The sequence below is a fragment of the Pristiophorus japonicus genome, chromosome 19, assembly GCF_044704955.1.
Source record: "Pristiophorus japonicus isolate sPriJap1 chromosome 19, sPriJap1.hap1, whole genome shotgun sequence".
Taxonomy (NCBI): domain Eukaryota; kingdom Metazoa; phylum Chordata; class Chondrichthyes; family Pristiophoridae; genus Pristiophorus; species Pristiophorus japonicus.
In genome coordinates, this window is record NC_091995.1 from 31499269 (window position 1) to 31518063 (window position 18795).

An 18795-nucleotide genomic window follows, 5' to 3' on the forward strand; every position below is an offset into this window, starting at 1 on the left:
GCCTCTAATCGTTCTAAGTTTACAATTAAGTCCTTTCCCCTGTTCATTGATCCATCCAATAAGGGAAATAGATCATTTCTATCCACTGTATTTTGGTCCCTCATAAAGTTACACACCTCACTTCAATCTCTTCTCAGACTCCTCTGGTATAAAGTAAACAATCCCAACCGATCCAATTTTTACTCATTGCTAAAATGTTCCAGTTTCAGCAACATCCTCATCAATCTCAACTGTAACATCTCTGATGCAATCGTATCTTTCCTGAAATGTGGTTACCAGAACTGTACGCAGTAAGCCAATGCCTTGAAGCAAAAATAATTCAAGACAAACGCAGGATGAACCCTACACAGTGAGTGTGGAGAGATCTGTAACACTGATGGAATCATGTAACAATCTCCCGGACTGGCTCTTGCTAACCACGCAATTCACATCAGCTATCACTTCAGACCACAGATCTATTTCTTTGCTAATTCTCTTCTTTTCCACTTTCTTGCAGCGAACCTGATGTCGGTTGTCATGCTGTCCCGGGGAAAGTGCGGTCTCGTCAAAGGAATCACCCGTTACATGGTAACCATGCCCATAGCCGATCTGATGGTCTGTGTCTTCAATGTAACTTTAAGTAGTATCTTGAGTTATCATTTTCTAGATTCATTCTTGAAGTACACCAATGTTTGTCGTTTGAGTGCATTCATACAAGTATCCAGCGTCCAACTCTCTGTCTGGTCGACAGTATCGTTCACCTTTGACCGCTTCGTAACCATTTGCTGTCAGAAACTGAAATTAAAATATTGCACCGACAGAACTGTCACTGTGGTTCGAATGACCGTCGGTGTGCTCAGCTTTTTGATAAACATTCCAGTTTATTTCCGGTATGAGCCCTCCTATATTGCTGGGGATATAGAGTGGGGCTGCCGGACATTAACGGAATATGGTTCTTCCCCGGCATGGACAGCTTACAAATGGATCCTGAATCTCTCAGTCATATTAGTGCCATTCCCTATACTGTTCCTGTTAAATTCCCTCACTGCCAGGTATATCTTAGAAGCCAGTAGAGTTCGCAGAGCCCTGAAGAACTGTAGCAATGGCGACAGCAGCAGTGATCCCGAGATGAAAAACCGAAGAACATCCATCATTCTGCTCTTCGTTGTATCTGGGAGCTTTATTGTATTGTGGACGCCAGTTGTGATAATTGACATCTGTTTCAAGCTCACGGAAATAATTGCATGGGAAGGTTCAAACTCGCTTTATTTGGCGATTAGAATCACGGTCTTTTTGATGTACGCCAGCACCTGTACAAACACCTGTGTTTATGCGTTGACCCAGAGGAAATTCCGGGAGGAGATTAAGAACATTGTGAAATATGCATTTTCTTTCATTATTAAATTACGTAAACAATATGAGTACTCGGAATCGATCAGAGTTCATTGCCCATTAGCTCGGTCACTCGATCATTTAGGTTTGCATGGACTGCAAACCTGGAACTTGTCATTTGCCAGGAATCTTCTTGACTGATCCGCCGCATCCCCGGGAAAAGGGATTCTGCAGGTGGAGTGTTGGGCTTCATGCCCAGCGAATGACCGTGAAATTCTTACACCTGGTAGAAGCTGTTTTTACCAGCGTAAGAGTTTACATCAATATATATTTTCTTCAACCATTTAAACACTAAAATGCCATTAAATAAGTTAACGTTACTTTTTAGCCCATTTAAACATTAATATTTATTTTTCAAGAGATTAAATTTCTTTCAACTATTTAATTAATTGGCACTTTAATTAATTTTAAATATATAACTTTTTTATTTACTTGATGTGTACATGTTTTTTGGGTGTATTGTCCTTCATGCATATGAGTTTATGTGCATACATATTCGGAGTTCCCTCGTGTCAAGAATAACTTGCTTCCAGGCAAAAATACAGATGATTTCACCGATGTTTTAATGCAGGGACTGACATTCCAGGTCCAGCACTACAACCTGAAGGGTGGAAGAGGCCTGTGCGTGGATTTTTTAACATGAGGTGGCCGTTGCACACCAGCCACAACATGGGCTTTACAGAGCTCGGTCTTAGTTCAGTGGCAAGCATTAGCCAAGACGACTGGAGAGCAACTCTGCGACATAGACCGAGTGCGCGCACATATCACAGTGTTCGCTGTCCCGTCATGCCTCTGGACTCTCGCCTCTGCTGGGCCATGAACACTCACGACTCTCCTGTGCCCTGTTCATGTCCCACTACAATCTCTCGCTGCTCATTCGGCCGACCTCGCCGTTCCTCTGCTACATGCTACCCCTCGTCCTGTACCTGCTGATGCAAGGAGCGGAGGTTTTTGTACATATCGAATCTGGCATCCTGCCATATAATCAGGAATAGCGATCCGCCTACTTTCATTCATTGGGTTGCCCCATATGATTCCAGGAATGCTGGCGAACCGCCAACATCCCAAAGATTCATGTGCCTCTCTCCGCATGTTCCTGTAGAAGCCCAGGAGAATGAGTGACCATGGAACCCGAGCTGCCAGATGGGCGCGATTTTGCTTCGTGGAACGGAGGCATTTCCAGGCAGGAAGCCTTCGACAGCAAATTAAAGGCCAATAAATATGCTGGGTAACATTGGGTGGCGTGTCGAACCACGGGTGTAATTTTAATCGAATTAGTTAAATTACAGGGAACATTTATTTCACATTGCGATATCAGACCCACAGGGGGAAGATTTCCTAAAGGTACATTGGATAAATTTTCACTTGTATGGCCTGGCAGAAAGCGGACTGTTTCCATTGAAGCAAAATCGGGTGTTCAGCAAAGTGATGGAGAGACTTGATACTGCCAGTTTGCCAGCTCGTGATTAATGTAAACATTCAGTCTTGAAAGTGATGATATCTGATACACAATGAAAGATAAATATGCAGTGAAATTATAAGACAATTTTTAAACAAATATGGCTGAGATTTTTCGGGAGATCAGCACACAAGGTCTTTAGTGGGTCAGGTGGGAAATAATTTTTTATCTGTCAGCAGATCGCGACCCCGCTATCAAGCCGCCGCCACGCTACATGCCCAGAATTCGGGTCTGGCAGGGCTGAACAGACCGACACGCACTGGCGGGCAGTAAATTCAATTCATTTTACGACCTTGTTAACAGCCTGTTAAAAAGAATTTTGAGCTGAACTTACCATTTTACCAGGTTATCCATGGGGGATACGCTGCTTGGGAATCTCGTCAGGTAAGGACGTCGGGAGTTGCGTGAATATTAATTCATTTTTTTACTTGACAGCTGCAATTTTGTTATAAAAGCTCCCATCTGAGTGCTGTTCACTTCCCAAGATCAAAAGCTGGTTCTTACTCGATTCGGAAGGGGGATTGAGCATTATGCAGGTTGCAAGCGTTTCGAATGAACTCTCTATCCAGTGCCACCTCATTGGAACATCCTATATTACCATTGATATCTCAGCTTCAACAGCCATCTATTACATTAGCATTGGTGCCCCTGAAACTATATCTGCTTGCTCCTCAGACTCCCACCATAATCAACCACAACACCGTCAGCACCAATTAAAACATCAACATTCTTCACACACAATTGGTGCTGCACAGGTCACAGGGCGTCAGCACCCGACCACATTGATGCCTGGGAAGGCAGATTTACTTCACTTTACGCTGTACACAATAGCTATCACATGATGTGCCGGGTTGGCACCACCCCACACCAGCATCATAAAGCATACCTACAATGAACAAGCCATTCATTTCACATTCAGCACCATTGCGGGGAGTACCATTATGTCTCACCATTCACTGCAACTCACTGAGCCACAAAAAAGGTGCACACAAATCTGACCACGAAGGCAAAGTGTTGAAAATAACGCTTTCAATCTTTGACAGCACATTAATCGAGGAGCCGAGGGCCCATGGGCAGCACGGGTCTGCCCACACTGCGATATGTGTGCGCACTCGGTATGTGCAGCAAAGAAGATCTCCAGTCGTCCTGGTTAATCCTTGCCACTGGATAATGGCCTAGCTACGTCAACCCCGTATAGTGGGCATACACAAGCATCATCCGACCCGTCAACTGGAGTTCAGGACAGGAAAATCGGGTCCTTCATTGAAATATCTGTGAACTATCGTGGAAGCAAGTCATTCTCGTTCGAGGGACTGGCGATGATGATGAATAGAAACTTTACATTCACATTTTCAAAAGGCCCAAATGTCTACACGTGTGTGTTAATAGTGGCTATGATTAGACCAGGACGAGGGTGAGTATGAGAGTGACGAGTGACAAGTGGAAGTGATATTGTAGATAGAGAGGGTGGGTGGAGGGTCATGGTAAGTTGGTGTGAATATATGTAGGAGTAGAGTTGGGAAGGCAGACTGATGGGGATGTGGTGAGTGGCACAGCAGGTTGAGGTGGAGTATGGATTTGCAATGTTTTGTGACCCACTGCGAACATTGAAAGTTTGTGCCACTGCAGCAGGCTTCACCTGCCGACAGCACTGCTTGTGCCCTCATGTGCAATGTGCAACCAGACTAAACTGTCTTCTGGGGAGGTACACAAGACCGTCGCACACAAAAGTATGGCGAGGCAGGTGGTACAGGAGTCCCCTGAGGCTATCCGGTTCTCCAACCGGTACTCTATTCTGACTACTGGCGAGGGCGGTAATGCCTCTGGGGAGTGCAGTCACGGCCAAGTCCACAGCACCGTGAGTGGCTTAGCTGCACAGGGGGGGAGGAAGAAAAAGGGAAGGGCTATAGTGACAGGAGATTCAATACTTCGGGGAGCAGATAGATGCTTCTGCGGCAGCAAAAGTGACATCAGGATGGTGTGGTGCAAGGGTCAATGATGTCACTGAGCGACTGCAGGGTATTCTGGGAAGGGAAGGGGAACAGCCAGTGGTTGTGGTCCACATTGAAACCAACGACACAGGTAGAAAGAGGGGTGATGTCCCGAAAGCTGAGTTTTGGAAGTTTGGAATAAGATTGAAAGACAGGACCTCAAAGCTGGTAATCTTGGGATTACTGCCAATGCCACGTACTAGTGAGGGCAGAAATAGGAAGGCCCGTCAGATAAAGACGTAGGCTGGGGCATTGGTGTAGGAGGGAGGGCTTTCGTTTCCTGAACAATTGGGACCACTTCTGGGGTAGATGGGTCCTGTACAAGTCGGACAGGTTACACCTCAACAGAGACGGGACCAATGTTCTCGCGGGTGGTTTTAATAATGCGGCTGGGAGGGCTTTAAACTAGCTTGGCAGGGGGATGGGAACCCAGGAGAGGGCTCTGAGCTAGTTAGAGTGGCTGAGAGCTCAGATGAACAGAACCCCAAGAAAGGATGCAAAAGTCAGGAGGCAAGTGAGCAGAATAGCACTGGGGTAAGTGTAAACCACAAGGTGATAGGACGGAACAATATGCATGAATATAAAGGGGCTGCGGGAGGGGTCAAAACTAAAAATCATGGTTTAAAAACAAGTATTAAAACACTTTTACCTAAATGCACGCAGCATTCGAAAAAAAGCAAATGAGTTGACGGCACAAATGGGTATGATTTGGTGGCCATTACAGAAACGTGGTTGCAGGGTGGCCAAGACTGGAATTAAACATACAGGTGTATCTGACAATTGGGACAGATAGAATAGAAGGGAAAGGAGGTGGGGTAGCTCTGTTAATAAAGGATGATAGCAGGGCAGTTGTGGGAGACGATATTGGTTCTAATGAACAAAATGTTGAATCATTGTGGGTGGAGATTAGAGATAGTAAGGGGAAAAAGTCACTGGTGGGCGTAGTGTATAGGCCCCCAATGATAACTTCACTGTGGAACGGACAATAATCAAGGGAATAATGGAGGCATGTGAAAAAGGAATGGCAGTAATCATTGGGGATTTTAATCGACATATCGATTGATCAAATCAAATCGCACAGGGTAGCCTTGAGGAGGAATTCATAATATGCACATGGGATTGTTTCTTCGAACAGTATGTTACAGAACCTAAAAGGGAGCAAGTTATCTTAGAGCTGGTCCTGTGTAATGAGACAGGAATAATAAATGATCTCCTAGTAAAGATCCTCTCGGAATGAGTGATCACAGAATGGTTGAATTTTTAATACAGATTGAGGGTGAGGAGGTAGTGTCTCAAACGAGCATACTATGCTTAAACAAAGGGGACTTCAGTAGGATGAGGGCAGAGTTGGTTAAAGTAGACTGGGAACACAAACTATACGGTGGCACAATTGAAGAATAGTGGAGGACTTTTAAGGAGCTCTTTCATTGTGCTCAACAAAAATATATTCCAGTGAAAAGGAAGGTCGGTAAGAGAAGGGATAACCAGCCGTGGATAACCAAGGAAATAAAGAAGAGTATCAAATTAAAAACCAATGCGTACAAGGTGGCCAACTGGGAAACTAGAAGATTGGGAAAATTTTAAACAACAGCAAAGAATGACTAAGAAAGCAATAAGGAAAAGAAAGATAGATTATGAAAGTAAACTTACGCAAAACATAAAAACAGATAGTAAAAGCTTTTACCGATATATTATATGGAAAAGAGTGACTAAAGTAAATGTTGGTCCCTTAGAAGATGAGAAGGGGGATTTAATAATGGGAAATGTGGAAATGGCTGGGACCTTAAACAATTATTTTACTTCGGTCTTCAGAGTGGAAGACACAAAAACCTTTCCAAAAATTGCTGGTCACTAGAATGTGGGAAGGGAGGACCTTGAGACAATCACTATCACTAGCTGGGTAGTGCTGGACAAGCTGATGGACCTCAACGTCGACAAGTACCCTGGTCATGATGAAATGCATCCCAGGGCTTTAGAAGAGATGGCAGAAGTTATAGCAGATGCTTTCTTTATAATCTACCAAACTTCTCTGGTCTCTGGGGAGGTACCAGCGGATTGGAAAGCAGCTAATGTAACGCCTGTTTAAAAAAGGGGGCAGACAAAAGGCAGGTAATTACAGGCCGGTTAGTTTAACATCTGTAATGGGGAAAATGCTTGAAGCTATCCTTAAGGAAGAAATAGTGGGACATCTAGATAGGAACAGTGCAATCAAGCAGACGCAGCATGGATTCATGAAGGGGAAATCATGTTTAACTAATTTTACTGGAATTCTTTGATGAAATAACGAGCATGGTGGATAGAGGTGTATGTGGTGTATTTAGATGTCCTAAAGGCATTCGAAAGGTGCCACACAAAACGTTACTCCAGAAGATGAAGGTACGCAGAGTCAGAGGAAATATTTTAGCATGGATCGAGAATTGGCTGGCTAACAGAAAGCAGAGAGTCGGGATAAATGGGTCATTATTGGTTTGGAGATCTGTGGTTAGTGGCATGCCACAGGAATTGGTGCTGGGTCCACAACTATTTACAATATATATAGATGACCTGGAAGAGGGAACAGAGTGTAGTGTAACAAAATTTGCAGATGACACAAAAATTAGTGGAAAAGCGGGTTGTGCAGAGGACACAAAGAGGCTGAAAAGAGATTTAGATAGGTTAAGCGAATGGGCTAAGGTTTGGCAGATGGAATACAATGTCCGAAAATGCGAGGTCATCCACCTTGGAAAAAAAAACAGTAAAAGGGAATATCATTTGAATGGGGAGAAATTACAACATGCTGCGGTGCAGAGGGACCTGGGAGTCCTTGTGCATGAATCCCAAAAAATTAGATTGCAGGTCAAGCAGGTAATCAGGAAAGTGAATGGAATGTTGGCCTTCATTGCGAGAGGGATGGAATACAAAAGCAGGGAGGTCCTGCTGCACCTGTACAGGGTATTGGTGAGGCCGCACCTGGAGTACGGCGTGCAGTTTTGGTCACCTTACTTCAGGAAGGAAATACGAGTTTTGGAGGGGGTACAGAGACGATTCACTAGGCTGATTCCGGAGTTGAGGTGGTTAACTTATGATGATAGATTGAGTAGACTGGGACTTTCCTCGTTGGAATTCAGAAGGATGAAAGGAGGCCTGAGCTGGTGTACTGTGACCGATTTTGGCATCCCAAACTGTAGGAAGGTTTCCAGTTCCTTGGTCAGAGTGCTGAAAGATTTATTAGAATTATGTCGGGGATGAAATACTTCAGTTATGTCTTGGTTCAGACGAGGTAAGATTTAATAGAGCTGTTTAAAATTATGAACGATTTTGATAGTGTCGATAGGGATAACGTGTTTCCACTGCCAGGACTGACTGTAACCAGAGGACAAGGCTTGAAGATAATTGGCGAAAGAACGATTTTAGGGATGTGTAGAAATGTTTTAATGCAGCGAATTGTTATGATCTGCGTGCACTGCCTGAAATTGTGGTGGAAAGAGAACAAATGGTAACTTTTGAAAGTTCATTGGACATGTAATTGAAAGTGAGAACTGCACGGCAATGGGAAGCTGACAGCAGGGTGGGACTAATGGGATAGCTCCTTCAAAGAGCAGGCTCAAGCACCATGGGCCGAATGCCCTCCTTCTGTCCTGTATGTTTCTTTCATTGTTTGCTGTTTCTTATTCTACCCGGAGTGTTTCCATTCCCTGCTTTCCCTTACTTATGTCCTTTCTTTCAATTGCAGTAATGTTGTATTTTATGGAAATTCCTACCACTCCTCCTTTCACTATTTGCTATGCTTTCTAAGGACCATACAGCCTCGAATATTAAGTTTCCATTATTGAGGAACTGAGCAGGACCTGTTCTCTCCATGTCGCTTCCTTTCCTATGTCCATTCCATTCATCGTTCCTCATCCGATCTCTCCCTCGATTTTGTTGACAGCGCCGCAATAAAATCTACTTTTCTATTTCAATTCGCCCATGTTTCCTGTACAAGATTACCATGACTGGATCATTGATTTTTTTTTCATAGATTAAGGGCCACATCTTCGAACTCGAGTCACATGCTTATTGAGTGGCCTTCGGCTCAGGAGACGGGACAATGCTAGGCGTTGAGATTCTGAGGGAAATTATTTCCGCAGATTTGTTTAACGGAAGCTTTTGTAAGATCTGATAAGATTACGAACAAATTTAATTCAATTTGCTGAGCAAGTCACAACGCACGTCTTGAAAAAAGGAGCCAATTGGATTTGATTGAGTTTTCCGGTTGGTGCTGTGACAAATTCTGAAAATTGATTAACGATTGTATTGCTCTTGGTAACCAATAAATACACGTCCAGCTAGGTCACACTGTTTTTGCTGCAACTACTTACAACCAGTAACAGTTCCATAATGCCCGATACATGAATGGCAATGGGGCTTTATTTCCATGATCTCCGCCTGAATACTCCCTTTAATTAGTATAGTGTAGGAGGCCCCTCGGGATGGTCGGGTCATTCTCCCCCGGGTGCTTTTGCACTGCAGCTGCTGGTCAGGGGCACATAGCGTCTGTCCGGATCTGGCCAGGCAGTGCCATGTATACATTGCTTGGCTCCTGCCTGGCTGTAACTTTGGTGGCTCGTTCCAGGAGAGAGCTCTGCATGGGTCATTTAAAGGTCAGACGTTTAAAATCACATGGATGAACTTCATCAATCACTGTCTGGCGTAAAATTAAAACCGTGGCTAACAAGGGAAATTAGGGATCGTGTTAAATCCAAGGAAGAGGTATATAAATTGGCCAGAAAAAGCAGCAAACCTGAAGACTGGGAGAAACTTAGAATTCAGCAGAGGGTTTAATTAGGAGGTGGAAAAGAGAGTATGAGAGGAAACTTGTAAAGAACATAAAAACTGACTGCAAAATCTTCCATAGATATGTGAAGAGAAAGAGATTAGTGAAGACAAATGTAGGTCCCTTGAAGTCAGAATCAGATGAATTTATAATGGGAACAAAGAAATGGCAGACCAATTGAACAAATACCTTGTTTCTGTCTTCACTAAGGAAGACACAAATAACCTTCCGGAAATACTATGGAACCGAGGGTCCAGCGAGAGGGAGGAACTGAAGGATATCCTTATTAGTCAGGAAATTGTGTTCGGGAAATTGATGGGATTGAAGGCGATAAATCCCCAGGGCATGATAGTCTGCATCCCAGAGTATTAAGGAAGTGGCCCTAGAATAGTGGATGCATTGGTGGTCATTTTCCAACATTCAATGGACTCTGGATCAGTTCCTATGGATTGGAGGGTAGGGAGAGAGAAAACAGGGAATTATAGACTGGTTAGCCTGACATCGGTAGTGGGGAAAATGTTGGAATCAATTATTAAATATGTAAGAGCAGCGCATTTGGAAAGAAATGACATGGTCGGTGCAAGTCAGCATGGATTTATGAAAGGGAAATCATACTTGACAAATCTTCTAGAATTGTTTGAGGATGTAACTGGTAGAGTGGACAAGGGAGAACCAGTGGATGCGGTTTATTTGGACTTTCAAAAGTCTTTTGACAAGGTCCCACATGAGCGATTAGTGTGCAAAATTAAAGCACATGGTATTGGGGATAATATGTTGACATGGATAGAGAACTGGTTGGCAGAGAGGAAGCAAAGAGTAGGAATAAATGAGTCCTTTTCAGAATGGCAGGCAGTGACTAGTGGGGTACCGCAAAGCTCAGTGCTGGGACCCCAGCTATTTACAATACACATTAATGATTTAGACGAAGGAATTGAATGTAATATCTCCAAGTTTGCAGATGACATTATGCTGGGTGGCAGTGTGAGCTGTGATGAGGATGCTAAGAGGCTACAGGTTGACTTGGACAGGATAGGTGAGTGGGCAAATGAATGGCAGATGCAGTATAATGTAGATAAATGTGAGGTTATATATTTTGGTGGCAAAAACAGGAAGGCGGAATATTATCTGAATGGTGGCAGATTAGGAAAAGGGGAGGTGCAACGAGACCTGGGTGTCATGGTACATCAGTCATTGAAAGTTGGCATGCAGGTACGTTAAATATATTCAATTGGAGTTAGATGTGGCCCTTGTGGCTAAAGGGATGAAGGGGTATGGAGAGAAAGCAGGAATGGGGTACTGAAGTTGCATGATCAGCCATGATCGCATTGAACGGCGGTGCAGGATCGAAGGGATGAATGGCCTACTCCTGCACCTATTTTCTATATTTCTATGTTTTTACGCTGCTCCGCTGCTGAGGTTCGGTTCCACGTCTCAGCCAAATGCACCGTCCTTCCATTGTGAGGGGACAAAGCGGCGGTAATTTTAACATCGCTCACTGGGCGAGAAACCCACGGGGAGGTCGATTTTACCTCCAGCCCAATAGTGAAGTCCATGCAGAATTAGATATGGTGGGAAAGTAAACTAGCATTCCCCCTGATCCCGTGCGGTTGCTGACAAATGAATTTGTGTAAAATTGCCCTCGTGACATCAAACCGTATCTGGGTTGAACCCATCCGCCGTACAGGGATAATTTCCAGCTGGGTGTACATTTATATTTGACCAAGGAAATTTCACCCCGCCTGATTTTGACATTTCCCCAAGTCTTGGATACTGAATATAATTGTGAAATTCCCGAACATCCAAAGATCAAAACTGGAACCTCTGCTTTAGAATGGTTCTTTTCCAGAGAGCCCGCAAATTCCCTGACTGTGCCACCAGCAAAAGGTTTTACAATAATATCATTATTTGCGCTAATTTTCAACAAGAGTGGAACATTCCTGGTCATCCTAATTTGAGGCGCATCTTGAACTGGGCTGGAACCCTTTTTGTCATCACCATATAGGGCTTGATTTCCCCGACCTCGGCAGGCGCGCGGCAGCTGAGGTTGGTGGCGTTTCCAGCCCGCTTTGCAGAATGATTTTCATCTTATTGAACAGGTTTCCCGGCCAATTGAAGGAAGCGTGTCTGATGACGCCATTGGTTGACGCCTCATCAGCCGGTTGCTTTAAAGGAACGATGTGCTGTCAGTGTTCTGCAGGATTAAGCTGCTGCAAACCCTGACAAGCCCCGCACAAAAATGCACGGCTGAACTCAGGCTCTTCCATGCCTCCATTCAAAACCTTATGGGCGGAGTTACAGCACACATGGGGGAAAAACATAAGAATATAAAAACATAAGAATTAGGAACAGGAGTTGGCCATCTAGCCCCTCGAGCCTGCTCCGCTACTCAACAAGATCATGGCTGATCTGGCCGTGGACTCAGATCCAGTTACCCGCCCGCTCCCCATAAACCTTAATTCCATTATTGGTTAAAATCTTTCTATCTGCGAATTGAATACGTTCAATGAGCTAGCCTCAACAGCTTCCCTGGGCAGAGAATTCCACAGATTCACAACCCTCTGGGAAAGTAAATTCCATCTCAACTCGGTTTTAAATTGGCTCCTCCGTGATTTATACTGCTTCAGCTTGAAGTATTTGCTGTGGTGCAATGCATCTCAATCTATATTGTCCAGGGATCCGCATGCTGTTTAAACAAAAGTTGCAAATTAACTACAGACATATTGATATCAATGCTGCAGCTTCGGGATGCATAAGTACAGAGAACAGTGAGGCATGTAGAAAAGGCAATGCTGTTAAAAAGAAGAGAAAGATGCTAAAAGCTACATACTCTGATTGTCGAGAAGTGATAAGTGATGTTCCACAGGGGTCTGCTGTCGGAGCTCAACATTTCACGTCATTTACTATTAACTTGGATATATGAATTGAGACTTAGGCAACAGGCACAAACTTGGGAAGAGTGGCAAGTTATGGTGTTGGAAGCAGAAGTTGCAAAGTGACAAAGACAGATTAACTGAGTGGTCAAAACTATTCCAAATAGATTTCAATGTGGGCAAAGAGAAATGGTAGGCTATATCTCTTCAGTGTATATTGGTAGGTAAATCATTGAAAGTTATCAGACAGATACAAAAAGCAATCGAAAAGGCTCATGAAATGTTGTCCTTAATGTTCAGGGAGCGGGTTTATAAAGTGGAGAAAGTTAGGCATCAATTGTTTATAATGTTGAACACACCACATCTGTAGTACTTCCTTCTGTGTTGGGCCCCTCAGGAAGGAACTATTGGCCTGGACTGGGTGCAGCCCAGAAAGGCATTGGGCTAAAACGGTTCAATTCCGAGGAGAGGTTGTATATGTTACGGTAGTGCTTCCTCGAGTAAAGAAGATTAAAGGGTGATCCAATTGGGGTAGTTATGATGATTGAAGGCTATGATAGAGGAGATAAAGATAACTTATTTCCTCAGGTGGTTGAGTCCAGTACAAGGGGGGCATACCCTAAAATAGAGCTGGACAGTTCAGACGTGATGTGAGGAATCCATTTACTCTCAATATGAAATTATCTGTGTGATTTAAATCGGCAGATGCACTCGGAGTTAATTGTTGGGTATCTCAGCTGGAGGCGCCAGCCGATCAGTTCGATGGGGGAGGTCTAACCATGCATCGCCTCTCGTCCTTTCCCTGAATCTACCCCTGCCTTTTCCCTATCGGCGGAAGGGGATGATATTCCTCACTGCCGCTCTGAATCTCATCACATCGGTTCTAATAACAAAACACAACGCTGACAATTTGTCTGACAGTAAGTGAATCTTCACAAAGTTTTGACCAGTGTTGATATTTGCGACAGCTGCAGCGAAACGGTGAGTGTGAAGGTGGAATGTATTTACGCCAATGCGTCTGGAGGTATTTTATGGAGTGTGGCTGGCGATAAAGTCCTTTTGACAAAATATTGAGGATTTCAAAGTTTCAAGGTTAGAGGAGCTGGTAATGAACGCTGATGTGTGAGGATGTCCGGAGTATGATGAACAAGCTGAAAGATATTCATTAGTATACCGAACTATTGATAGCAGCTAACCTAACCACTAAACGAGCTTACCACTCCACAACCGATACACAGAATGCGCTAATGTTTTGGATCGTCTAGATAACCACATAACTACAGATTACACTGTTGTATTTTATGATTCTGTATTTAGAATCATAGAAATTTACAGCAAAAAAAGAGGTGATTCAACCAATCGTATCTGTGCCGGCCGACAAAGAGCTATCCAGCCTAATCCCAATATCGAGCTCTGGGTCCATAGCACTGTAGATTACGGCACATCAAGTGCATATCCAAGTGCTTTTCAAATGTGATGAAGATTTATACATCTAACATCCTTTCAGGCAGTGAAGCATGTAGCAGTGGCAAAGAAGAGAGTGGGGCTGAAGAGTGCATAATCTGATTCTTGATATGTGATAAGTGCTGTTCCACAGTTATCTCTTCTCGATCTCAACTTTTCAACACATTTATTATTTAGGTGAATATAAGAATTGAGATTTAGGCAACTGGCACAAGTTGGTAAGGGTGTTATGTCGGAACTGGGTGCAGAAATTGCAAAGGGAGATAAACAGATTAAGTGAGTGAGCAAAAATATGGAAAATCGAGTTCAATGTGGGCAAAGACATGTGGAATATCTCTTAAGTTTGTGTTGGTACGCAAATCGTTGAAAGTTATTAGACAGTTACGAAAATAAATCGAAAAGGCTAATGAAATGTTGCTCTTAATGTTAGGGAGAGCAGGATTAAAAATTGAATAAAGTTATGCGTCAATTGGCCATAGTCTTGTACACAACATCTCTGTAGTACTGCCTTCTCTTTTGGGAACCTCAGGAAGGAAATATTGGCCTGGAGTAGGTACAGCCCAGACTGACCCGGGGTTAAAACGGTTAAATTACGAGGACAGGTTGCATAGGCTAGGCTTGTGTTCCCTTGAATAAAGAAGATTAATCGGTGATTTAATTGGGGTGTTTAAGATGGTGGTAAGATATGATAGAGTAGATAAAGATAGCATATTTGCTCGGGTGTGTGCAAGGGGGCATAAAGTAAAATAGAGCTAGACAGTTAAGACGTGATGTCAGGAAGCATTTATTCACTCAAAGGGTACTGGAAATCTGGAACTCTCAAAAAAACTGTCCTGAGTCTAGGTCAATTGAAAATGTGAAATCCGCGCTCTTAGCTCGATTTGCATATCAGTATTACGGGATATTGAACCAAGGCAGGTAAATGGAGTTAACATACAGATCAGATATGGTCTACTGATCGAATAGAATGGCCGAATAGGCTCAGCTGTTTGAAAAAGTTAATCCTGATATGGGTCTGTGTGGGTTCAATTATGAGGGCAGAAAACATAAACATGACTTGCCTTCCCTTAAGTATAGAAGACTGAGGGTGATCTTATCGAGGAATGTAAATATTAAAATGATTAGATAGGGTACATTAACATCAAGGAGACGTCATCTAAACTTTAGAGCAGCGCCATTCAGAAGCAGAATCCAGGAGGAATTTTTCACACGAAGTGTAGCAGAAATATGAAACATGACGGGGCTGGGGACATTATTTGCTTTCAAGACAGAGATCGATAGAGGTTTGTTCGGGACAGATATTCATGGATAGGGAGCAAAAGCATGTATATGCTATAGATCTGCCACGATCGTAAAAATGGGGAACAGGCTCAGGCGGCTAAATGCTCGATTCTTATAACTGTTTTCTGTGCACTTGGATTCAGGGAATATACGATTAGCTACTCTGCAGATTGAGCAATATCTGAGGAAATCTTTATTTCAAATCAGATGATGGAGCTGTGTTTACAAGATCAACTGTCAGACCTGCATTCACTTTAGTAATATCAAGCATCAGGAACATTAACTCACCAAAGTGCTCACTTGTCGGAATGTGCAGATGCATAGAGGTGGCAAATAAACCACTGGTGCATCTGTCACATTTGGACCCATCCTGATGTTCAGAGATTGGAGGAGAACGTTCTTGTGTGTGATTAGTTTGATATTTAAATAAGTGGAGTAGCCTTTAGTTTGAAGAAATTATCTCATAGAACATAAGAACGCTGGAACTTAGAACAGGAGGAGGCCATTCAGCCTCTCCAGCCTGTTCTGCCATCCAAGTAGATCATGGCTGATCTGCAACGTAACTCCATCTGTCTGCCTTGGTTCTTTAACTTTTAATAGCCTTAAATAAAATTTCTATCAATCACACTTTTGAATTTTTCAATTGATGTTGCTTCAACATTTTTATGGGTGTGATAATACCAGATGTCTAATCTTCTGTGTGAAAAAAGGATTTTGACCTCGCGTTTGAACGGCCGATTTATAATGTTAAGCTTATTCTCCCGTGTTCTCCCACCAGAGGACAGCTAGGGCAGTCCCTCGAAATCGTGGAAGACTTGATTCCATTCTAAAAGTCAGTTCTTCGGTGACCGAACAGTCCAATACGGGAACTACAGTCTGTCACAGGTGGGACAGACATTGGTTGAAGGGAAGGGTGAATGGGGCGTCTGGTTTGCCACATGCTCCTTCTGTTGCCTGCGCTTGATTTCTGCATGCTCTCGGCGTTGAGACTCAAGGTGCTCAGCGCCCTCTGGGATGCTCTTCCTCCACTTAGGGCTGTCTTTGGCCAGGGACTCCTTCGTATGGTGGGGATGTTGTATTTTATCAAGTAGGCTTTGAGGGTGTCCTTGAAACGTTTCCAGGATAGTTTATCTCTATCCACCCGATCAACATATTTGGTCATCTTAAATACCTCAATTCGATCACCCTTTAAACTGCTATGTTCTAAAGCATTCTATACATACAGTCCTCTTAATTTAACCATTTAGCGCAGGTATCATTCTGGTGATGCTGCGCTGCACTGGTCCAAGGCCAACAAATCCTTTCTGACGTGCGGTGCTCTGAAATGAACGCAGTTCTCCAGATGTGGTCTAACCAGAGCTCTGTTCATCCATAACATAATCTCCATCCCTTTCTATTCCAGCTATCTTTCTATGGAGGCCAAATTACATAGTCTCAACAGATTTTGGGGGGGGGGGGGGGAGTTGCAGAATCCAAGGATACATGTTTCCATTGTATTTCTAAGGGACAGGACATTCTCACCCTGCATTTACAGTAAAAGGAGAGGAGGAAATGGGGTGCAACTGAATGTGCATAAGCACGTTATGTATCCAGACACATGGTGAGATTTTTACCCGCATTGTCCAGCGCACAAATTGCATGGGAGGGGTAACATTTTGAAAATCTAGCTCCCGGCTTCAACCAACTGCATTCCTGGATGGGCCAACTTTACGTTCAGTAATGGCAGTCCAATGGCGTCATGCGCTGAGAAATAATGGGGGAAAAATTCTGGTCAGAGACTTCCTTCGTACGATGGCTTCCAACGCAAATATAATCTACAAAAGTGCCTGGTGGTCCCGGAGGAACGTAGAGATTCCCGTCGCAGGCCTAGGTTCGCTCTGCAGCACAAGGGAAAGTCCTTTCAGGTCCTTACATTCAACCTGGAGTCACGTGGGTCTGGACCACCAATCTCGATACAATATTTGCATTGATAATAATGGGAGATCTTTTTGTACGGACTCCCATTATCGTCAATGAGCAAACCCCTAAAACACCGAAATACAGCTTAATAAATAAAACACCTCACGTATTTAAAATTAATTGAAATTAAATGTTTTCGAAAAAATGTATATTTTATGGATATTTTAAATGTATTTTAATAGTGTTAAAATGCACCGGGATTTTAATTCAAAAATGAGTGTTTAAATTCAATTGTTGTATGTTTTAAAACTCTTAATCTGGTAAAAGTACGCAAAACAACTGCTTTTGCCAGGCATGAATTTTGAAGGCCATTTGCTGGGCATGAGTTGGGCAAATAGCCCAATCTCTCCGGTGTGAATGTCCTTCTCCCGGGGATGCGGCGGGTCTGTCAAAAAAAGTCTTGACAGAGCCGAAAAGCCTGTATTCGGCACATGTACATTGCGCCCTAAAAACCGGCTTTTGTGATGCCTCACCGGGTCTGCGCACTTCATGCTGGCAGCAGAATCAAAGTTTGACAAAAATTGCTCCTGTTAGTACAGGTAACTCTTGATTATCCACACACTAATGCAACGGGAAATCTTTGTAACGGCATTTAAAATTCCGTCTGTGTGACGTCACTTTGAGACTCCGATGTTCCTTTCGAATGTTGCCTGTTGATCCTTGCTTTTAAGCGCTCTGCCGTGCCTCAGCTCCCGCTGCTGCTCCCATACAGTTCCACTGCCTCTGTCGAACCTGCAATTGCCGCGTTGCTTTTAAGGGCTCTGCCTTGCCTCAGCTCCCGTTGCTGCTCGCACATAGGTCCACTCTCTCTCAGATGTACTACTTTTGGGCACGTTCTGGAAATCAGGAATTGTCAAAAGTGAAATATAGATACAGGCTAATTGAAAGCTAGGCATTACAGAAAATACACAGTCGATACATTGAAGCATAGAAACATAGAAAATAGGTGCAGGAGTAGACCATTCGGCCCTCAGAGCCTGCACAACCATTCAATAAGATCATGGATGATCAATCCCTCAGTACCCGTTTCCTGCTTTCTCCCCATACCCCTTGATCCCTTTAGCCGTAATGGCCATATACTACACCTTCTTGATTATATCCAATGAACAGGCACCAGCAACTGTCTGCGATAGGGAATTCCACAGGTTAACAACTCTCTGAATGAAGTCGTTTCTCCTCACCTCAATCCTAAATGGCCTACCCCTTATACTAAGACTGTCCCCTGGTTCTGGACTTTCCAATCATCGTGAACATTTTTCCACATCTAATCTGTCGAGTCCCGTCAGATTCGTATAAATTTCTATGAGAGCCCCTCTCATCCTTCTAACTCCAGTTTATAAATGCCCAGTTGATCCAATCTCTCCTCATATAATAGTCCAGATATCCCGGGAATCAGTCTGGTGATCCTTCGCTGCACTCATTCAATAGCAAGAACGTCTTTCTTCAGATTTGGAGACAAAAACTTAAAGCAATATTACAGGTGAAGCCTCACCAAGACTCTGTCCAACTGCAGTAAGACCTCCCTGCTCCTATACTGAAATCCCCTAGCTATGAAGGACAACATACCATTTGCCGTCTTCTCCGCCTGCTGTACCTGCATTCCAA

At 43.6% G+C, this 18795-nt stretch overlaps 1 protein-coding gene across 1 annotated transcript; it reads left to right on the forward strand.

The window, feature by feature from the left end:
* The first annotated feature begins 540 nt into the window (after positions 1 to 540).
* Positions 541 to 1512, forward strand: LOC139230164 (probable G-protein coupled receptor 139). Its single transcript, XM_070862007.1, has one exon. The coding sequence runs from the start codon at positions 565 to 567 to the stop codon at positions 1510 to 1512; it is 948 nt and encodes a 315-aa protein (XP_070718108.1). The 5' UTR covers positions 541 to 564.
* The last annotated feature ends 17283 nt before the right edge of the window (positions 1513 to 18795 follow it).

Excerpts from the sequence above, each read along its gene's own strand:
- LOC139230164 (XM_070862007.1), top strand. The coding sequence starts at position 565 with ATGGTAACCATGCCCATAGCCGATCTGATGGTCTGTGTCTTCAATGTA.